Source organism: Poromitra crassiceps (genome assembly GCF_964638095.1).
Source record: "Poromitra crassiceps genome assembly, chromosome: 1".
NCBI lineage: Eukaryota > Metazoa > Chordata > Actinopteri > Beryciformes > Melamphaidae > Poromitra > Poromitra crassiceps.
Window position 1 is genome coordinate 129,804,911 of NC_139623.1, and position 19,725 is coordinate 129,824,635.

At 44.1% G+C, this 19,725-nt stretch overlaps 1 protein-coding gene across 2 annotated transcripts in view; it reads left to right on the forward strand.

Annotated features, from left to right (window-relative positions):
• gabrb2b (gamma-aminobutyric acid type A receptor subunit beta2b) overlaps window positions 1-19,725 on the forward strand; it is a gene marked incomplete at both ends in the record, with an annotated part of 306,515 nt that overhangs the window by 217,779 nt on the left and 69,011 nt on the right. For both annotated transcript variants that reach the window (XM_083640938.1, XM_083640939.1), the window contains one exon: window positions 19,268-19,405. In XM_083640938.1, coding sequence (XP_083497064.1) covers window positions 19,268-19,405 — 138 coding nt within the window. The remainder of the gene's footprint in view (window positions 1-19,267; window positions 19,406-19,725) is intronic.

Consider the following 19,725-nt stretch of genomic DNA (forward strand, 5'->3'; position numbering starts at 1 on the left):
ACGTATTTGACGTACAGGTGCAAATAGCATATACCTAATTAAACATACAATTAAACATTAGACATACATAGTGGTAGCATCTACAGTGCGGTACAGTACAGCTACTACACTATTTGCGTATGTTAAGGAGTCTCGTGGCCTGCGGGAAGAAACTGTCCCTCAAGCGATTTGTGCGTGCTTTTGGGACCCTGTATCTTCTCCCTGAGGGTAACAGGGAGAACAGGCTGTTGTGGGGATGGTTTGTGTCTTTGATGATCTTCAGGGACCTCCTGAGGCACCGCTGGTTATACAGTTCCTGCAGTTCTGGCAGCTCACATCCTGTTACGTGCTGGGCCGCGCGCCTCACTCTCCGTAGCGCCCTGCGGTCCATGGTGGTACAGTTCCCGTACCAGGTGGTGAAGCAGCCAGTCAGCAGGCTTTCAATGGTGCCCTCACACGTGATACTTGTACTACGGAGTGACAATAAAAATCTTGAATCTTGAATCTTGAGTTGTGTGCTGGCATACATGTATGTTTCAGTGTATGTGGAGTTGATGTGATTATGTCTGTCTCATGGAAGTGTGGAGAAACACAGCAGCCCCTCTGCTGTGTCGTCTGACCTGTGGGAGCCGGGGGGCTGGTGGAGCTGCAGTGTGACGGCCGGGGATCTCTGCTGAGTTGGACTGTTTTACATCCTGCCTGTTGTTGCCTTGCTGACTTCACTCATTGATCTGGACCTTTTATGCAGCTGTGTTCTTCCTCCCCTCTTCTCTAAATCTCTGAGTGTGTCTGTTTTTCTCAGTCTGTTGGTCTATACCAGGCGGCGGCAAGCTTGGGTTTGGAGAGATGAAGCCTATGCGGAAGTCATAAAAACTGGAGTTCCTCGAATGGCCACTCTATATATTTCACCTTTCATCATAGCTTATGTTTTCTTTTTTTCATAACAACTGTAAAGGGGGTGCATTTTTATATAACTAACCTGTTTAGAGTAAAAGAGATGATAAAAATAACTAAGTTTTGGGCGTGATTGACAAGTCGCCTGTCCAGTGACCGCACAGCTTGTCGATCACAGACCAATAGCAGGCGGTGCTCTGTGTGAAACCCCTGATCTCGTGCTGTCTATTGTGAGCTGCACAAGAACCAAGATGGCAGCAACCAAAATGCCAAACCACAGTCCACGAACCAATGGGTGACATCACAGTGACTCCATCCATATTTTTATACGGCCTATGGTCTATACGTGTGCCTCTGACCCTTCCCCCGGCCCCTCTCTCTTCACCACATTTGCCATTGTCACAATTTCATATTCTACTCCTTCTCTGTCTCCTGGCTTGTTTCCAGTGAGTTTGATTACTGCAATGTCTCTTAATACACCTGGAATTGAGCCACTGAATGATGTCTGTGATTTAACAAGCTTTGACAGGTCAAATATAACTTCAAGCACTTTCAATTATGGACCAGGCTTTCATTCCTTCATGCTGACCTTTTCCAATTATTTTAGACAAAAGTTAAATTGCTGACCCTGATTTAATTAGCCACTTTTAATCAGGAAATAACAAGCGGTTTCAGCATGGTTTTGCTGCTGTATCAGCATGGTTTATTTTGTGCAAAGAGGGATGGACCTACCGTATTGTTTTCATTTCTACAAGAGAGTTAATTTGTCTGTTATAATTATCAAATTACCATGCACAAAAGTCTCAATAGAATATTAATCATGTTGAAATTCTCCTTGTTTCCCAACTTGCAACGGTCTGTCGCCTGTTGAATGAAACACAAACATCTCAAAGGGCAAATTAGAATTAGCATTGGACTGTCCCTGAAAAGAAGAGCATTGAATGTAGGAAATTGCTGTTTAGCTTGATTTTTTTGAAGTTTGGTAGCAGCTTGGTCGCTGTCTTTTGTCAATAACATTTAATTGCTTTTCATGTAACTAAACAGTTATTGCATCATTAAAAAAAAAAAAAAAATTATACATTTGTACAGTGTATGTATGGTCGCTTTAGGAGTTTCAATAGCCATGGGTCCCAAGCAATGGCCACTTGTTACCAATCACATTTGGATTACACTGGCAATAAATACATATATAAGGGTCCTAAATATCATCCTAGACTGCTGTTGCATGAGGATGTCAGGCTGTGTGGGCTCACAAGGGGTAAAAAGCTATAGGCTACTATAGTGCGTGAAACGTACACTTTTAAATTCAATTCCAAATTGCAACGCATCATAATAAGCTAAAGTGAAGCAGGGCTGTTAAACTAGTTTTCAATCTAGTAGAGACTAGTAGAAAGTTTAAGCTTTAATGATACAACAAATTAATTTTGGCGTATGACTCCATGATATGATGACGCTCTCCTGAGATGATGAGAGGGCTCGATCTTTGATATCTTTGATTTGATCTCGACTATAATATGCAGAGACAAAATCAAATCATATCCTCAGTATTTGAGGAGATGCCACAGTCTGTGTAATGCCATGTCACCAATAGCTGTGGTAATTAATGTGTGTTGTGATTGTTCTGTCTGGAGTAAGTGATCCTTCTCCTGGGTGTCATTTGAGAGCAGTGTAATACTGTACATCTAACATGGCAGAAAACTCATTCTCTTCTTAGGAAGATTAGTTTAATGAATGTGTTTGCAGCTCCTCTAGGATTGAACCAGGTTTTTGGACTACACTGCAAAAAGAAATATGAACAAACCATTTAATCCAGTATTGAGTCAAAGAAGTAACTAGGTCTGCCAGTGGGTTGTTATCATTTTATGTTTCCAATGCACCAAAACTTCAAACTGATCTGCCATATTCAAGCTTTATTCTATAGTAGTGAGGCCAGTTGTGAACCAGAAGTTCCACCCCTCAGCTACCCTCTTTATCAATTTATGCATTAGTGCCCGTTTTGCGCTGGAATAGCGCCGCGCAAAGCCCTAATTGGGGGCGTGTCGGCCCGCTGCGCTTCACGTCATCTTGGCGCACATCTCCGTATAGGCGTGTTTATGCCCAAAAGCATTGGAGGTGTGGTCATGCCCATAAAACCACAGCGTCATGTCAGCAGCTTCCTCCTTCACTGAGATGGACTAGTGAGAGAGAAAAAGAGGGGGAGAGAAAAGATAGCCTAGATGGGGAAAGAAAGAAAGAGGGAGAGAGAGAGAGATGCATAGACATCAAATAACGTGCTCAGGGCCACCTGTGAATCACCTGTGTATTATTGCCATTTCACATGCTGAAAAAGGGCTGCTGCCCAAACGTCTGTGTGCTTATCCCTTCTATCTTCCAGGTAGGGCAGTGGTGGCCCAATGGTTAGAGAAGCGAGCTTGTGACCGGAAGGTCGTCGGTTCAATCCCCAGGACCGGCAGGATACATCTGGTTGGGGAAAGTGAAAAGGCAGCGCTTGCCCCTCCCTCATTACCACCACTGAGGTGCCCTTGAGCAAGGCCCTTATCCCCAACCGCTCCAGTGGAGCTGATCAGTGGCCAGCAGTTCAGACTGTGGTTGTACTGGTCAGCTTCCAGGTATGAATGTGTGTGTGAATGTGAACAGGGCACTCCTGAAAAAGAGAGCATTGCTCTCAGTGAGACTCCCCCTGTATAAATAAAGGTAAAAAAAAAAAAAAAAAAATCTCCGCTGTGGTAATATACTGCATGCACAATTACGCAGCGTACTGAGAGCCGCGATGAGTGATGCTGCTCTATTTGAAGAAGTAGAATTTCGTTCCACCAGCACACATTTTATTAATCAGCTATTTTCTATTTGTTTCTATTAATATATATACATCGAATCCCACCAAGACGCATGTTTCCGTCACTGTCTGCTTGATGGCGAGAGGGACTTCAGCTGCCATCTGCGCTGTGGAGAAGCTGGTCTTACATGCGTGCAATTGCAGGGAAAGAGGTTACTGTACTGGCCGGACACAGGTGTTGTGCGAAAAATGTATGCGTTTTGAATTGGATTAGGGGAACAAGGGTCTGGCGGGGCGGGAGTCTGTGTGCGCCGGGTGCTGGAGGGGGGTCTCCCCCGAGAAGGTGGGAGCAGGACGGGTATGCAGGCTTGGTGGTGGGGTGGGTGTGGGTCGGTGCCCTGGGTGTTTTGGGCCGGCCAGGGTGGGGAGAGGCAGCTTGGCACAACACCGTCACAACTTTCTCAAATGCAATCTATTGTTACCTCACACCACAAACCTGTATGGTCGGGAATTATGTAGCCTAATAAAACCATGACAAACAAATTCTCATTTTTAAATCAAGGTGTGTTTTTTCTGCAATGTAGGCTATAGTTGAAAATCAACGTGGCATTCCGAGGAGAGAAGAGTGTGTGCAGGCGCGAGTGGAGAGTGACATCCATGCCGTCCGTAAATGGATCCAAGCAAGGATTTCCTGCACTGCACGGAGATGTGGAGACTGTCTGCGCTCAGGCGTACATCTAAGACTAGCTATTTCCTGTCGTTAAAATTGAGAGCACCCAAGGCGATTTTTTCTAACACATTGCGCTGGAATGCCTATTTTGGACGCCCAGACCTTTCTTTGCACTCGGAACATACCGATGGTATCTTGCCAGAGCGCTAAATGACACTTGCGCGAGACAGGTGATAGGCTAGAGGCCCACGGACACGCCTGGGCCACGCCTACACCTGTGTCATCCCAGTGCAAAACTGGACGGTGGAGGCAGACGATCGCTTAAGACACTGGGGAAGATAGCAATAAGAGGCGCGCAAACGCAGCGCAAACGATAGCGCCGTACGACAATAGGGCCCAATATGTGTTAGTGTTGTGTGTCCGTTTTTTGATAAACATGGGCTATAATTGAACAGTTATAAGATGATCAGGGATTACTGCCACTCTGGATATGAGAGCCAACATTTACATAGCAGGCCACGGACAGAGAATACTGCTTAGAAGAAAAAAAACACTACTACAATGGCTGATATATATTTTATTATGACCCAAGGTAGACTTAACCTGAACCCCTGGCTTGAACACCACACTACTGTACCTCAACTGATGTTCAGCAATATTGCATGAGTGCTAGGTTTATGACCTTGCAAGCCAAACACCTCAGCCTACATTTGTTTTGTTGCTTCTTGTTCAGCTACTCTATAATGCATCATCCATGGCTTGGGGTAGTGCAGTAGCCACACAAGACTTTACCTCAGTCAAATGAAAGACCACCAATACATTATTGACAAATGTCAAACTCCTGATGTTCTGGGTCAGTAATGTAGTGCACTGTACTACTGTGTGCACTGCGGTAGCTCCACCTTCACAGTACGTTGGTTCTAGTAAAAGAGGATGCAACATTGATTTCACATGTATAGCAGCTGTTTATTTCAATAAATCATAGCAGAGGGAACAGTCACTCACCCATTAAAAACAACACTTCACAAAAGCGCTTTGACATGAATTGCTGCTTTGGACCCATTATGTAACTGCTATTATGTCTTTTAGAGACAACCCTTCACTGCTATTATGTCTTTTAGAGACATGCCTTCATATGTAACTGCTATTATGTCTTTTAGAGACAACCCTTCATAGGTAACTGCTATATGTCTTTTAGAGACAATTAACCCCTATGTAACTGCTATTATGTCTTTAGAGACAACCCTTCATATGTAACTGCTATTACGTCTTATAGAGACAACCCTTCATATGTAACTGCTATTACGTCTTATAGAGACAACCCTTCATAGGTAACTGCTATATGTCTTATAGAGACAACCCTTCATACTGCTATATGTCTTATAGAGACAACCCTTCATAATGTAACTGCTATATGTCTTTTAGAGACAACCCTTCATATGTAACTGCTATTATGTCTTATAGAGACAACCCTTCATATGTAACTATATGTCTTATGGAGACAACCCTTCGTAACTCTTCATATGTAACTGTTATATGTCTTATATACATAAAAATAGGAGCATTAAAGTAAAGCTGTTTATCAAAAGAGACACAAAATTCCCAGACACACTCACCCACACATTCAGATCCACACACACGTACACAGAAACACACGTACACAGAAACGGGACGTGTACATGTGTGTCCCATTTGTTTCTGTATATACATTGAGAGTGGCACACAGGCCACATTATTACTGTTATTTCACACAGTTGTCAGTGCTGGCGCAATGAAACGATCATCTCATCACAGCATCCCAACCAAGTAATAGTTATATTTTCTGCACCAGCGATCCACATCATATGGACAGAGCCTCCAACGCTCTCTCACTCGCTATCTCGATCAGAGTCCATTTTTAGAAACTGCAATGCAAACATCCCCTGGGGTGTGAACGGGCTGTACACTGAGGTTTGTGTGGATTATTTATTTATCTAGTTTGGCTTTAGATGTTCCCGTCCTTGTCCAGGCATGCAATCAGCTGCAGCATACTGTGTACCACAAACGTTTTGAGACATTTTTTAATTGGACACCAAGAATAAGATTAAAGTGGCTTTGAACTGTGTGGAATCAAAAATTAATCCGAGCCATATTTAAGAGCAGAGGACTCTCCTTTAGCAGACAGAGGGGAGTCAGAGGCAGGCTGTTGTTCAGGATTTCAATTTGACTTACCATACCCTGTGTGTGTGTGTGTGTGTGTGTGTGTGTGTGTGTGTGTGTGTGTGTGTGTGTGTGTGTGTGTGTTTTAACACTGCACCGTGCATCGTATGTCTGTTGATGGATTCCCTCTTGTAAACTGTGAAAAGAGCAAGCCTTCCCAACCCATGCATTGTTAAGGTTACAAGTCTGATTTTAGTCTGTTTAATGTATGAAGTGTCTAACTTGTGTTCTGTCTAAACTAATCCCGGGGCTTAGTTGTTACTGTAGCACAGCATTGGAATTTCACAAAAATGAATCGTGGGATTTGTGGCATCGTTTGATCTTACGTTGCTATTTCCTTCTGATGCTTATTGTACAGGTTGGATGCGTGGATTTGTGGCATCGTTTGATCTTATGTTTCTGTTTTCTTCTGATGCTTGTACACGTTGAATGTGTGGAAAGCCGGCTGTTCTTATGTTGATCAGGAAATCGCATCAAAAGGCTTTTTGTTCCTATTGTTGTTGTTATTGTTGCCAATGCTTTTGCATGGCTCGTAAGATGCATGTCATTATCACAAAGGTGCTTATCTGGGAAAAAGTGGACTATGTCTGACTATTTCTTTTTTACAGGTATAGGGGCCCTTTATGACTGAAAAGCCTTGTTTATCCTTGATTATGCTTTGCCCAGAGCAATATCAAAGCCAGCATTGTATCACTCTCCAAAATCCTCTTTGCCCATTAAAACAAATCAATTGAGACTTTATTTCATACGCTTTATAAAAGGGCCTGGAGTCAGATCTGGTCAGGAAGATATGCCACAGTCCCAGTAAATAGCTTTAGTATTGTATTGCTATCTCCTCTGATGCTATCATGAACAATTTCATTTATTTTTAGCCTGTCAACGTTCCCAGACTTGGGAATCCCTAAGAGAAGGCTTTGTGCTACTGTAAAATATTTATTGTCATAGAGTTTATACTGAAGGCAGCCCGTGTTTTACTGCTTTGAGTTTGCATCTCTTGCCAGTGAGAGAATCAAAGAAAGCCTTGCGGGTGAGAGTATTATTTTTCTTCTCTCATCCTCTACCCCCACATTTACAGTATATTCTTTATCTTGTTTCTTTTATAGATCTTTCATCTATAACTTTTATAGTTCATAGTTGTACTTTAGTATACTTCCCTCTTGTGTGTGACATTACAATGGGAGTCTGAGAGATGATCTCTCTCTCTCTCTCTCTCTCTCTCTATCTCTCTCTCTCTCTCTCTCTCTCTCTTGCTTACACTTGATGTCATGCAGGCCATGAATCAGGAAGATCCACTTGAGCCGAATGCTATGATGTAATACGATCACAACAAACAGGCGTAATTTGCAAAGTGAGGCTCAATGACATAGAAACAATAGAGTTAAGTGGATGGTATAGGGTTGCACGATAAATTGTATTTCCATTGTCATCGCGATATCATCATGCCCAATAAACACATCGCAAAGCCTGCAACGCAATGAATAACACTCAGCATGCGATGGTTTTGCCGTATTGTGAATCCAGCGCGCACCTTGCCAAAGCCCAAACACTGTGTGTAGTTTCGGCTCCGCCCCTCTGCCACACTGTAGTTTCAGCTCCGCCCCTCTGCCACACTGTGTGTAGTTTCAGCTCCGCCACACTATGTAGCTTCAGCTCCGCCCCTCTGCCACACTGTGTGTAGTTTCAGCTCCGCCCCTCTGCCACACTGTGTGTAGTTTCATCTCCGCCCCTCTGCCACAGTGTGTAGTTTCAGCTCCGCCCCTCTGCCACACTGTGTTTAGTTTCAGCTCTGCCCCTCTGCCACACTGTGTGTAGTTTCAGCTTGATTCGGTAACAGAGAGCCATGCTTGTGGGCATAGGCTATTCAATGTTTGGGGTCTATGTTAGCAGTATTAAAGCAGAAAAACATAGGAACTGTATAGCTAATATGCATAATTCCATATTTGTATTTATCACACAAGTCATCACCATCGCAATATTGAACAATGTTATCACACGTCGCAGATTTTCCTCATATTGTGCAGGCCTAGTCGATGGGAGCAGCTCGACCAACAAAAACACAAAGACCGGAGCAGATCAAAGACTATTTGATGTGTGTATAGTTTACTGCTCTTTACTGGAAATGTGTACAAGGCTGCTGTTCTATGCTGGCAGTTACAAATGATGTAAATAAACTAGTCCTGTAAACAAACAGGGTGTAATTGTCCCCTCGTCAGATTTACCTCATTGCTTTCATCAAATCGCCTGTCATTTGTTAATAAAAAAATGGCCTGGTAAAATGGCCTGCATTTATATAGTGCTTTTATCCAAAGCGCTTTACAATCAGCAGGTAGTCTACATTCACCCATTCATACACCGATGGCGGCAGGCTGCCACGCAGGGTGCCTACACACCATCGGGAGCAAGGAGGGTTAAGTGTCTTGCCCAAGGACACAACGACAGCAGCTGGGAGGGAGCGGGGATCGAGCCGCCAACCCTTGCGTCATTGGCCGACCCGCTCTACCTCCTGAGCTAAAGCCGCCCCACTTAATTAATAGTGTTACAGTATTATAATAATCATAATCATGTAGGAACTATTTTCTTTCTACCAAAATACACCCTTTACCTGCTGGCTGGTTCCTACATGAAATTGTTGGTAGGAGTAGTTTGGTCGAAAAATAAAATACTTCCTAGATTATCCTGTTCGCAACAAGGTCTTTGGATTATCTTGGGTAACCACGTCATGATTTATGGAAAGAAACATTGCTGTTGATTTTTTCAAATGTATTTTCTTGGTGCTTTGAGCATCACAAGCCGAGTGCCATCCAGTTCCATTGTATTGGAGAGAAGGCAGACATCTCTACGCCCGATATCTCCAAAATTAAGTAACACAAAACGCTCTAGATGGATAAATAGCACTACAGGTGAGAGAGAATATGTATCTTTGGATTTTAGGGTGAGCTGTCCCTTTAAACTGAGCTTGCCATACACATCTCATTTATGTGTAGGCTACATGTAGTTAGCGACAAGGCAAGACAACATACTTTAATAGAGACTTATTAAGGCAAAATGCCTTATAGAAAGTTAACACAAGATGCATTTTCTCAAGCTATATCCTGTGTGTAGATGTGTAATAGCACATTGTTTTTTAGAGACTAGTACAAAGTGGGAATATTTGGATGTAGTGAAGGGCCAATTCCATTGCTAGTCATTAGAAATAGGAGAAGTCATAGTGTGAGGAGGATGTTGGAAGCAGTCACTGAAGTGTCTGCTTTAATAATTCATGGTAACAAAATAGGTCACGCAAGTATTAATTAAGGAGAGCAGGGCATGGGGGAGAGAGAAGACGAGAGAAGAGGAGAGAGAGGGAGAGTGAAGAGGAAAAGACGGGTGGACACAGATAAGAGAGAAGAAATGTGCAGAAAGAGAGAGAGAGCTGCAATCAAATGGAAAGAAAAAGCAGTGGGGAGGAAAGGGACAGGAGGAGAGAACAAGCAAGAGAAGGAGAGGGAAGGAGACGGGATGAGAGAAGAAAGAAGAGGGAGTGTGGTGAGGAGGCTTGTATATTCAGGACTAATCAATGAGACAGTGTAGGAGTTCCCTCTGAATTATTCTGTCAAACATCACTTTATTCTTCATCCAAACCCATGCTTCTGCCACCCCCACCCCCCCCCCCACACACACACACACACACACACACACACACACACACACATATCCTTACACCACCTCCCCCACACACATATCCATCCTTACACCCCCACCACCACCAACCTCACACACATACACGTGTGCAAAGCAAACACACTCACACTATTTTCTCGCTGTTAAATCTCTTTCGTCAACATACCGTATACATGTGTACAGTAGTAACAATCACCAACAGGTTCTCATTCCCAATGCATCAAAATACACCTGTCTGGCACACCCCCTCGGCATCATTGTTGCCGATGTGAAAGTGTACCTTTCATGTCATATTTGGATGCGCATGACACTGGCTCTTACTGGTTTCCTGGTTTTAAGATGTATATAAAATACTCTACTTTGAATGATTGTTCCCCCCTCCCCACAAGAAAAGTTAAATTATCTTGTTAAAATCTGTCTCAAATGAGCCAAATGGCTTCCCCTCCTTCTGCCTCATTAAAAATGCCAAAGCAACCAATCAGGGTTATCTAGAACATGAGCCAATCACAGCATACAAACAACGGCTTTAAAGGAGAATTTCGGTTTTTTACCCCACGGTCCTCATTTCCAGCTTAAAATATAATGTTTTACTCACCCAAATACCTTTGGTTTCATTCGGATCCCCACAGAAGATCTGTCGCACTGAGTACACTCCTCAAACAGCCTATAATTGGAGCATACGGGGCAAGCTCCATGATGCGCTCTGTAAATAACACTTTTTCAGTCACGCTGCGCTCTATATCCTCATTATATGATACATAAATACACGTGAGGCTGTTTGTACGCCTCCGGGCTGTTCAGGTCTCCTCATACAGGGTCTGTGAACCGTGAGAGTTACAGCGTCCACATGAACACCACCAATCACCATTTATCCTCGTCCACTCTTCAATTTCGGCCAACTCTTCAAGCATATACTCTGGCTCAAATCGATAAGGGCGGCCATCGTTTCACAAAATCTTCAAGTTGTTGTGAACAAGACAATAATCACTAGGGGAATATCTCCTGTAACTTCAGAGCAGCCGGTGTGGAAACTCTCACGAGACTTGAACGGGACGAACGAGATTTGGATTCACAGACCCCGTATGAGGAGACCTGAACAGCCCGGAGGCGTACAAACAGCCTCACGTGTATTTATGTATCATATAATGAGGATATGGAGCGCGGCGTGACTGAAAAAGTGTTATTTACAGAGCGCATCATGGAGCTTGCCCCGTATGCTCCAATTATAGCCTGTTTGAGGAGTGTACTCAGTGCGACAGATCTTCTGTGGGGATCCGAATGAAACCAAAGGTATTTGGGTGAGTAAAACATAATATTTTAAGCTGGAAATGAGGACCGTGGTGTAAAAAAAACGAAATTCTACTTTAACTGCTGCATACTGGACAGGGATTGGCTCCAGTGTTTGTGGTGTCATGAAGCATCCTTGTTGAAAATGGCCTTTTCAGTGAGCTCAAAGAAACAGCACTGTCAGCAGACGGTTGTGAAAACAGCTTAGTTCTAGTGTCACAATCTCCACATACATCATTCTGCACAGTGAAGACCAAACATCCAACTGAAGGAACAAGAAGAAAAACATACTTGATTTTAGAGGGTATTTAATAACCAGGAGTTCCGAGCACCGGCTGTTCCTGGTAGTTGCGAATCGTGGCGGTAACGTTTCACTTCAATCAAATCAAACGATTATGTTAGGCAACCACAACCTGGTTGGGTTTAGGCAAGTAAAATAACCTTAGGTTTATGCAACAAAAGCACCTTTTAATTTTTACCATTTAGTCAGGCATACAGCCTCTCCTCTCTCTCCCCAGAGGGTTTTCATAGTCCACTTTCCTGGCTGATTCCAACTCCACTCACATGTGCTCCTCCACTCATAGTCAGGTTCCCAATGTTCTGATTTCAACCTTCGTTCAAAAATTTTGGAGAGTTTGTAAACTATACATTTTTGGAAAGCTTAGAGTGTGACGAAACCCAAAACCAATGTTGCCATTTTTTTCAAAGTCTCTATGGTCGCCATCTTGCCCTTTCAAAATGGCGACCACCGAAATTAAACGCCTGCACTGGAAACCCCGATATGGCCCAGCAATGTTATTTCCTATAATAATTTTATGACTGAAATGTCATCTATAGGCCTAGTGGATGAAATCAAAAGTGGTTTCTAAAAGTTGCATCTTGAGCAATTTGAGTAATTAGCATAATGAGCGAATTAATCGCCAAATCGCTAAAATTTTGCTTCAAGTTAACCTAGAAAGGCGATCTAAGAGTCCAAGTCCATGTTTGTCATGTCCAGAAATGCATCTATTACCATAGTGCAGACATGCAACATTTCCTAATTTGCATGATTTGCATAAGGTATGTAAAAATTAGGTCACAATTAGGAAATGGCTAGATCTTTAACTTTTAGTCATCTTAGAATGATGATCTTTCTTTGATATTGGGTCACCATATACTGATACGTTGGACAAGACTGCCACGGTGGCGTATATCAATCGCCAGGGCGGTGTCCGGTCGCAGGCCTTGAACGAACTAGCGACGGACATCCACGAGTGGGCTCGTGTTCACCTGCTATCCCTGTCGGCGGCCCACATTCGGGGCCACCTCAACCTGGGCGCAGACTTGTTGTCGCGGGGCAACCTGCACAACTCGGAATGGGTTCTCCACCCACAGGTGGTGGAACAAATTTGGGCCAAGTTCGGTCGAGCCGGCGTCGATCTCTTCGCATCGCAGCACGCACACCATTGCCCCCAGTGGTTCTCTGTCCTCGGGGACGACCCACCGTTGGGCCACTGCCGCACGTCTGGCCGGGGAAGGCCCTCTACACGTTCCCCCCAATCCCCCTGATCCCACAGGTGCTAGCCAGGGTGAAGCAGCAGGGCCTGCAGCTCATTCTGGTAGCCCCACATTGGCCATCGCAGATCTGGTTCGCGGACCTGATTGCTCTGGCGCAGGAGGCTCCATGGCTGTTGCCACGTCGAGTGGACCTACTGTCCACCCGCCCACCTACTGTCGCAGGTGGGCGGGGAGATTCTGCACCCTTCCCCACACAAGTGGAAGTTGGCAGCTTGGTTCCTGAAGGGGAACGGTTGTTAGCCCAGGGCCTACCGATGAACGTGGTACAGACCATACAGAGCGCTAGAGCTAGCTCCACTCGTGCACAGTATACTCACAAGTGGCAGTCCTTCGCGCGCTGGTGTGTGGAAAAGGACCTGGATCCAGTGTATTGTGGCATACAGTGCATTCTCTGCTTCCTCCAAGGCCTGTACGAAGCGGGCCAGTCGCCACAGTCCCTCAAAGTATACTTGGCCGCAATCTCTGCCTGCCACATGGAGACTGAGGGCAAGACAGTGGGAAGCCTGTCTTTGGTTTCTCGCTTTATGAAGGGTGTCCGCAAGCTTCGCCCCCATACGAGGAGCGTCTTCCCTAAATGGGACTTGGTTATGGTGTTGGAGGGTCTCTCGGGCCCTCCCTTCGAACCGATTGACACAATCAGTCTGAAACACCTTTCGCTGAAGACGGCATTGCTGCTAGCTTTGTCTTCCGGCAAGAGTTGGTGACTTGATTGCCCTGTCGGTGCAACAGTCATGCATGGTGTTCTCTGATGATGAGTGCAGGGTCACGCTTCGCCCCAACCCCGCTTACCAGCCCAAGAACATTAGTGCCGGGTTCAGGTCTATGACCATAGATCTGGTAGCGTTTAACCCTCCTTACTCAGATCCAATGGAGGAGAGGAGACTCCAGGCGCTTTGCCCCGTACGGGCGCTTCTAGCCTATGTGAATATGACGCGCACATTGCGCACTTCTAACCAGCTCTTGGTATGCCATGGAGCTCAGGCTTTAGGTAAGCCTCTGTCCAAGGAGCGCTTGTCGCATTGGATAGTTGAGGCCACTAACCTACTCTGCCGTTGGGAAGATTCCACCGGAGGGCATTAAAGCTCACTCTATGCGGGGTGTTGCTTCATCTTGGGCGCTATTGCGCGGTGTATCGGTAGAGGACATGTGTGCTGCGGCATCATGGTCAACCCACGACACCTTCGTGAGGTATTATAGCTTGGACGTGGTAGGCACAACGTTCGCTCACACCGTCTTATCTTCTTCCCGTGCGCTATGCCATGACGGCCCTTTTTCGTCCGAAGGTCGCACCGCGGTGCTTCATTGCAGCAAGGACGGTTGTAGGTAGCATTAGTGAGAGCTCGAGCTGAAGCGAAGTAAAAGGTAGGGGTTGTGCAACAACCCAGGTTTTACGAGTGAAAGCGAGAGCTCTCACTATCCAGCCTTGCTGTCCGGGTATATACTTGGCTCAATGTTGAATGCTTGGAGTCTGGCAGGCCGCTACAAAATGGCTGACGGTCGCATCCAATCACAGACAGGGTTCGGCCAGGTGATGCCTTCAGGAGCGGCTGCGGTGTTCCACGTCACCGTCACGTCACCTGCGTGGTTCGAAAGGTTAACTTTTATGGAATAAAAGGTAAGAGCATTCAAGTCTGTGCACTATGCGTGCTACAGTACAGAAGCTTTCAGATGACTCCAGAGTAACGGAGGAACAACAGAAATGCTTGGCTAGGTTTATGTGTGCTGCCTACTGCCCAAAAGGAAGAAACATTAAGAAACATTCCAGAGCTGCATTGACACATGTTCTGCAAGTATATGGCAGAGAGTTAAAGGCTACCACCTACAGACGGTGCCTTGAAAAAGCACATTGATAGGGTACATGTGCAAGCTCATGTTTGGGGACAGGCAAGCGTTGAGCAGCAAGTACCGGTACCTTTAAATCCTCTCAAAAATGGCTACTTCAAGGCTGATAAAGGCCAGTTAAGATCCACTACCACTGATGTACTACCAGCTCCTGAGTCCAACATTGAAATGTGAGATGCCGCTGCAAAGGAGATTGTTCAACACAAAGATGCTCCTGTAGGAAGAGAAACTTACAATGCACTGACCTTTGCCTTTGCAGTACACAATGTGAGAACGATGAGGACTCAAGATCTGAAAACCGGGATTCAGATGGCAGTGATGCTGAAGATCTTGAATTAGATGGGTTTTTAACTAACAGAAGTTAGTTATAATTGCAAATGATGAATTTCAATATGCCTTGACGTACAGAGATCTTTGTTACAATCCATTTGTTATGGATGCTTGAATTCAAATTATAAATATATTTACTTTATATTATATCCAATTGATTTTCCTTCCCTTTTTCCTTAAAGTGTTTTGAACATTTGTCATTTTTAAAATCCAAAATGGAATTGACTAAAGCCAAAATATAGATGTCCATTTCAGCCTAATCATATAATTTATGCTAATTATGCTAATGAACAAAGGTTGCATGATTTAGTTATGGCAAGACATTAATTTCTAGACATCAAAACATAGACTTAGACTCTAAGAAAATTGTTCTAAGTTGCCCAAAACAGAAGATTTCCTGATTGTTACCTTTTTTAACCAAATTTATACTAATTATGCTAATTAGGAAAGGTTGTATGATTGCACTATGGTAATAGATGAATTCCTGCACATAACAAACATGGAGTTAGACTCTTAGATCATCTTTCTAAGTTAACTGGAAGCAAAGTTATAGCCATTTTCCAGTTTTCGACAATTAATTGGCTCATTATGCGAATTACTCAAATTTCTCAACATGCAACTCTTAGCAACCAAGTTCAATTTCATCCACTAGGCCTATAGATGACATTCCATTCATAAAAGCTGATAGGAAACTACATTGCTGGGTCATATAGGGATTTCCAGTGCAGGTGTTTAATTTTGGTGGTCGCCATTTTGAAAGGCCAAGATGGCCACCATAGTGACTTTGAAAAAAATGGCAACATTGGTTTTGGGTTTCGTCACACTCTAAGCTTTCCAAAAATGTATAGTTTACAAACTCTCCAAAAACTTTGAACGAAAATACATAAGGACCTGGACTATCAGGTGAGTTACATCAGTAGCTAATGAATGGAGGTTTCCATGGTGCTGAACCTGTATTGACTCATTTTGGCCACTAATTAGACAATTTTTGGACATTAAGTTGCCCCTAATTACCTATTTCAAAAATCTGAAAGATTCAGCGCGATTGCATGGAAAATGGCAGAGCTGTGGCCAAACACAATTTGCTTAGTCACCCACACAGATACTTTGCATTCTTATTATATGATTCTAAAATAAAGAAAAATGTGTCCAAACTTTTGACTGGAAGTGTACACAGTAATCAGCAAACGTAGCATTACAAACCCATAAAAATCTACTTGCAGCCTTAAGTTGCCCTTCTGTTTGGAAGACAGGGAAACATGTCACGTTTATGATTCAAAGCATGCAACGTTGCTGCCTTGAGCTGAGGCATCAACGTGTATTGCAAGTCCTGCCCTCCTCCCCCTCAGTTGGGCAAGTTCCCACTCCAACACGTCAATCATCTTGATTAGGTGTCAGAGGAGCTCTGAGGGATTATGTGGCACGTACTGCTAGCTTGTAGCTATGTAGAAAATGTAACAAAGTGGCTAGCATCCTCACAGTCTACAAGCTAGTTTTGTGTGTTGCTTCTCAGCCCTTCTGTCTGCTGCAGACAGCGGCAGTGTGGAAAAGCAACTGCCATCATCCATGTTTTTGAACTGGAGTTGGGAGGTTGGGAGGTTGGGAGTTTTAGCTCCGCTGCTTTCTACTATATACTGCTTTTCCCTGCACTGTAGCCTCATCTTGATAATGGCAACCCAGCTCAGTGCTGGTCACACAAATGCAATACCCCCAAAATACATAAATATGGACTACTTCCTACTGCTATGCAAAAATGAAGGCAAAATATCTTGTTTCAGCGAGCTGCCATCTTGCTTGTTTGGCCTTATTTGGCACTGGAGTTTGCGCAGTAGAGTCGGGCTGAGCCCTCTCAGCCGTGCCAGCGTCTGAGGAAGGTTTGAGAATGGCTGTCACAGCTGTCAATAATGACTTTTTATATCGTCAAATAACTCTTTAAAGCTGCATTCAGTGATGTTTTTGTTGTTTTAGTGTTAAATGGCTCTATATTCTGACAGCAATCAATGAAATAGACTAGAGTGTTTGGTCAGTGACTTGAAACCCCCCACCCCCCGCTGTCCTCTATCTCTCTCCTGTAGTCCTGCAGGCAGGGCGGACGTATCTCCGCAACTGTAAGTCGTCGAGACTCATAGATGGCGGCATTGGATTCGGGGTGAAAAAATACATATAGTCCTTTAATGGCATCGCGATCCAACCTTCCGTTTCCCAGAAAATGTCAACTTTTCTCTGATTGGATAAAAATTGGCGGTGACCTAAAACTATCCAATCACAGAAAAGTTGACATTTTCTGGGAAACGGAAGGCCAGATTGTGATGCCTATAAAGAACTATGTATTTTTTCACCCCGAATCCAATGCCAATCCCTGAGTCTCTACGAGTTACGGTTGCAGAGATACTCCCACCCTGCATGCTGGACTACTGGAGAGAGATAGAGGACAGCAGGGGGTTGGGGGTTTCAAGTCACTGACCAAACGCTCTATTTCAGTGATTGCTGTCATGATATAGAGCCATTTAACACTTATCTTAACACAAAAACAAAGCTGAATGCAGCTTTAAAAAGAAACGTATCAGAAAAATTTGCATTTCAACATACAGTACATCAGCGTGATAAGAACTATACCTAAAATGACAGAAACCTGGGATAAATCTATTTGACGTGTACTTTGATTGTTTAGTTTGGCTCATTTCTGACCTATACTGCAACCAGTCACCCAGAGGGTGATGTATTGGCTTCACTTTCTGGGACCTGACATTAACACAAGATCCCAGACAGACCGGACCGATGTGAAGCCTGACATCTGACTATTGGTGAAGGCTACTGAACTTGCTACCTGCCTTTAGCTGGTCTTTGGTGACAGGTGATGACACCTCCTATGCTAGGTAATGCTATTTCAATGTGGAAAAGGTTGCATATTTTCTGCTTTTGAGTTTCATGTAGTTGGGCACAGTTTCAATGGTGAGTGTCCCTCTGTAGAAGTGCTCTAACCCCAGCCGCCTCCTGCCACTCCTCATCTCCTCCTCTGCTTCTCTCTGAGCCAATGCTCTCATGTCCTGAAGTCAGCAGACATGACAACCGCACCAGAACAGACAGTATGCAGTGGATTATGCAGCAGCCCAGTTTCATGGTCTAATGACAATTCCCTACCGCCAAACCCCCCACCCCCCACCCCATTTTCTTTTTTCACCCTTATTTTTTTTATCAGTTATAGCTACAGTGTACCATGTTACTCAATCATTTATTGCCCTGTCCACTGGCCACTTAGCTGTTCATGTGGCTAGAATGAGAGCAAAAGCAGAGGGAATAGCTTTGCTTCACATGAATATTAATGGATCCCGCTGCTCGTCCCTTCACACATTTGATTGGGTTTCAGCGATGAACATAGACACAAAATGTATTTATTCACTCTCACTATTGGTATTAATTATTGAGTGGCACATGGAGCAAAACATAATAAAGGTGACTCATAGCCTATATGTTCAGTCACATATGTGCAGGACTCAGCTATTGTTTGTTGGGAGGGACACTGCTGTATGTAAATGATTATATAGCTATTTATAAAAAAAAAATATAGGCCTAAATAAATCTAAAACAAGAATAAATTAACAAATGAAATTAAGATTTTAATTTAGATGCTCGACTCGAGGAATCTTAATCAACTCACGGGTCTCTCGACTGATGTTTTGACTAGTCGACTTTTAGAGGACAGCCCTAGTAAGACATCAATTTTGAGGTGTAGGTGTAACTTAGGTCATGACGATGATGATGATGATGATGACAATGAGAACTTTAATAATCATGATGTTTGTGATGAAAATGCTGATCGTAATTATGGTTTTCTCTTACTACTTACTACTACCACGGACGTGCAGAGATGCACCCCAGGTGGTGCTCATTGCACCTGCTCTTTTGGCCTCTGCCCTTTTTGCAAGATACATCCATAGAAAATAGGGGGGGAATGGGTTAGACCATGGGAGGGCTTTAATAAACTGTACCCCACACATGTAGTGGAGGGGCAATTACTATGAATACATAGAAACCATTGGCAGTCATTGTGTTGCTGTGTGTCCCCCTCTCAGATGGTTACACTACAGATGACATTGAGTTCTACTGGCGAGGAGGGAACAACGCCGTGACGGGGGTGGAGAGCATAGAGCTGCCCCAGTTCTCCATTGTGGACCATAAGCTCATCTCCAAGAATGTGGTCTTTTCCACAGGTAATCTTCTATACAGCTCTGAACTGACCAACAAGGCTAGATGAGCACCCCGAGGGCCCCCTGGGCACTGAGTGAAATGTTATTTATTTCATTCTGATTGGTCTTAGATTTGTGTCATAGTTCTGTGGAGCCCGGCATGTTTGTTTGTTTTGTTTTGTTTTGTTTTTGTTTTGTTGTTGTTGTTGTTGTGGGTTTTTGTGTGTCTTTTTTGTTTTAGTTTTTTGGGGGGGCTTCATGCTGAGGGCCCCTGGACACCTGCCCACGTTGCCCATATGGTAGATCCAGTCCTGCTGGCCAACACTATCAACTATCCACACGCA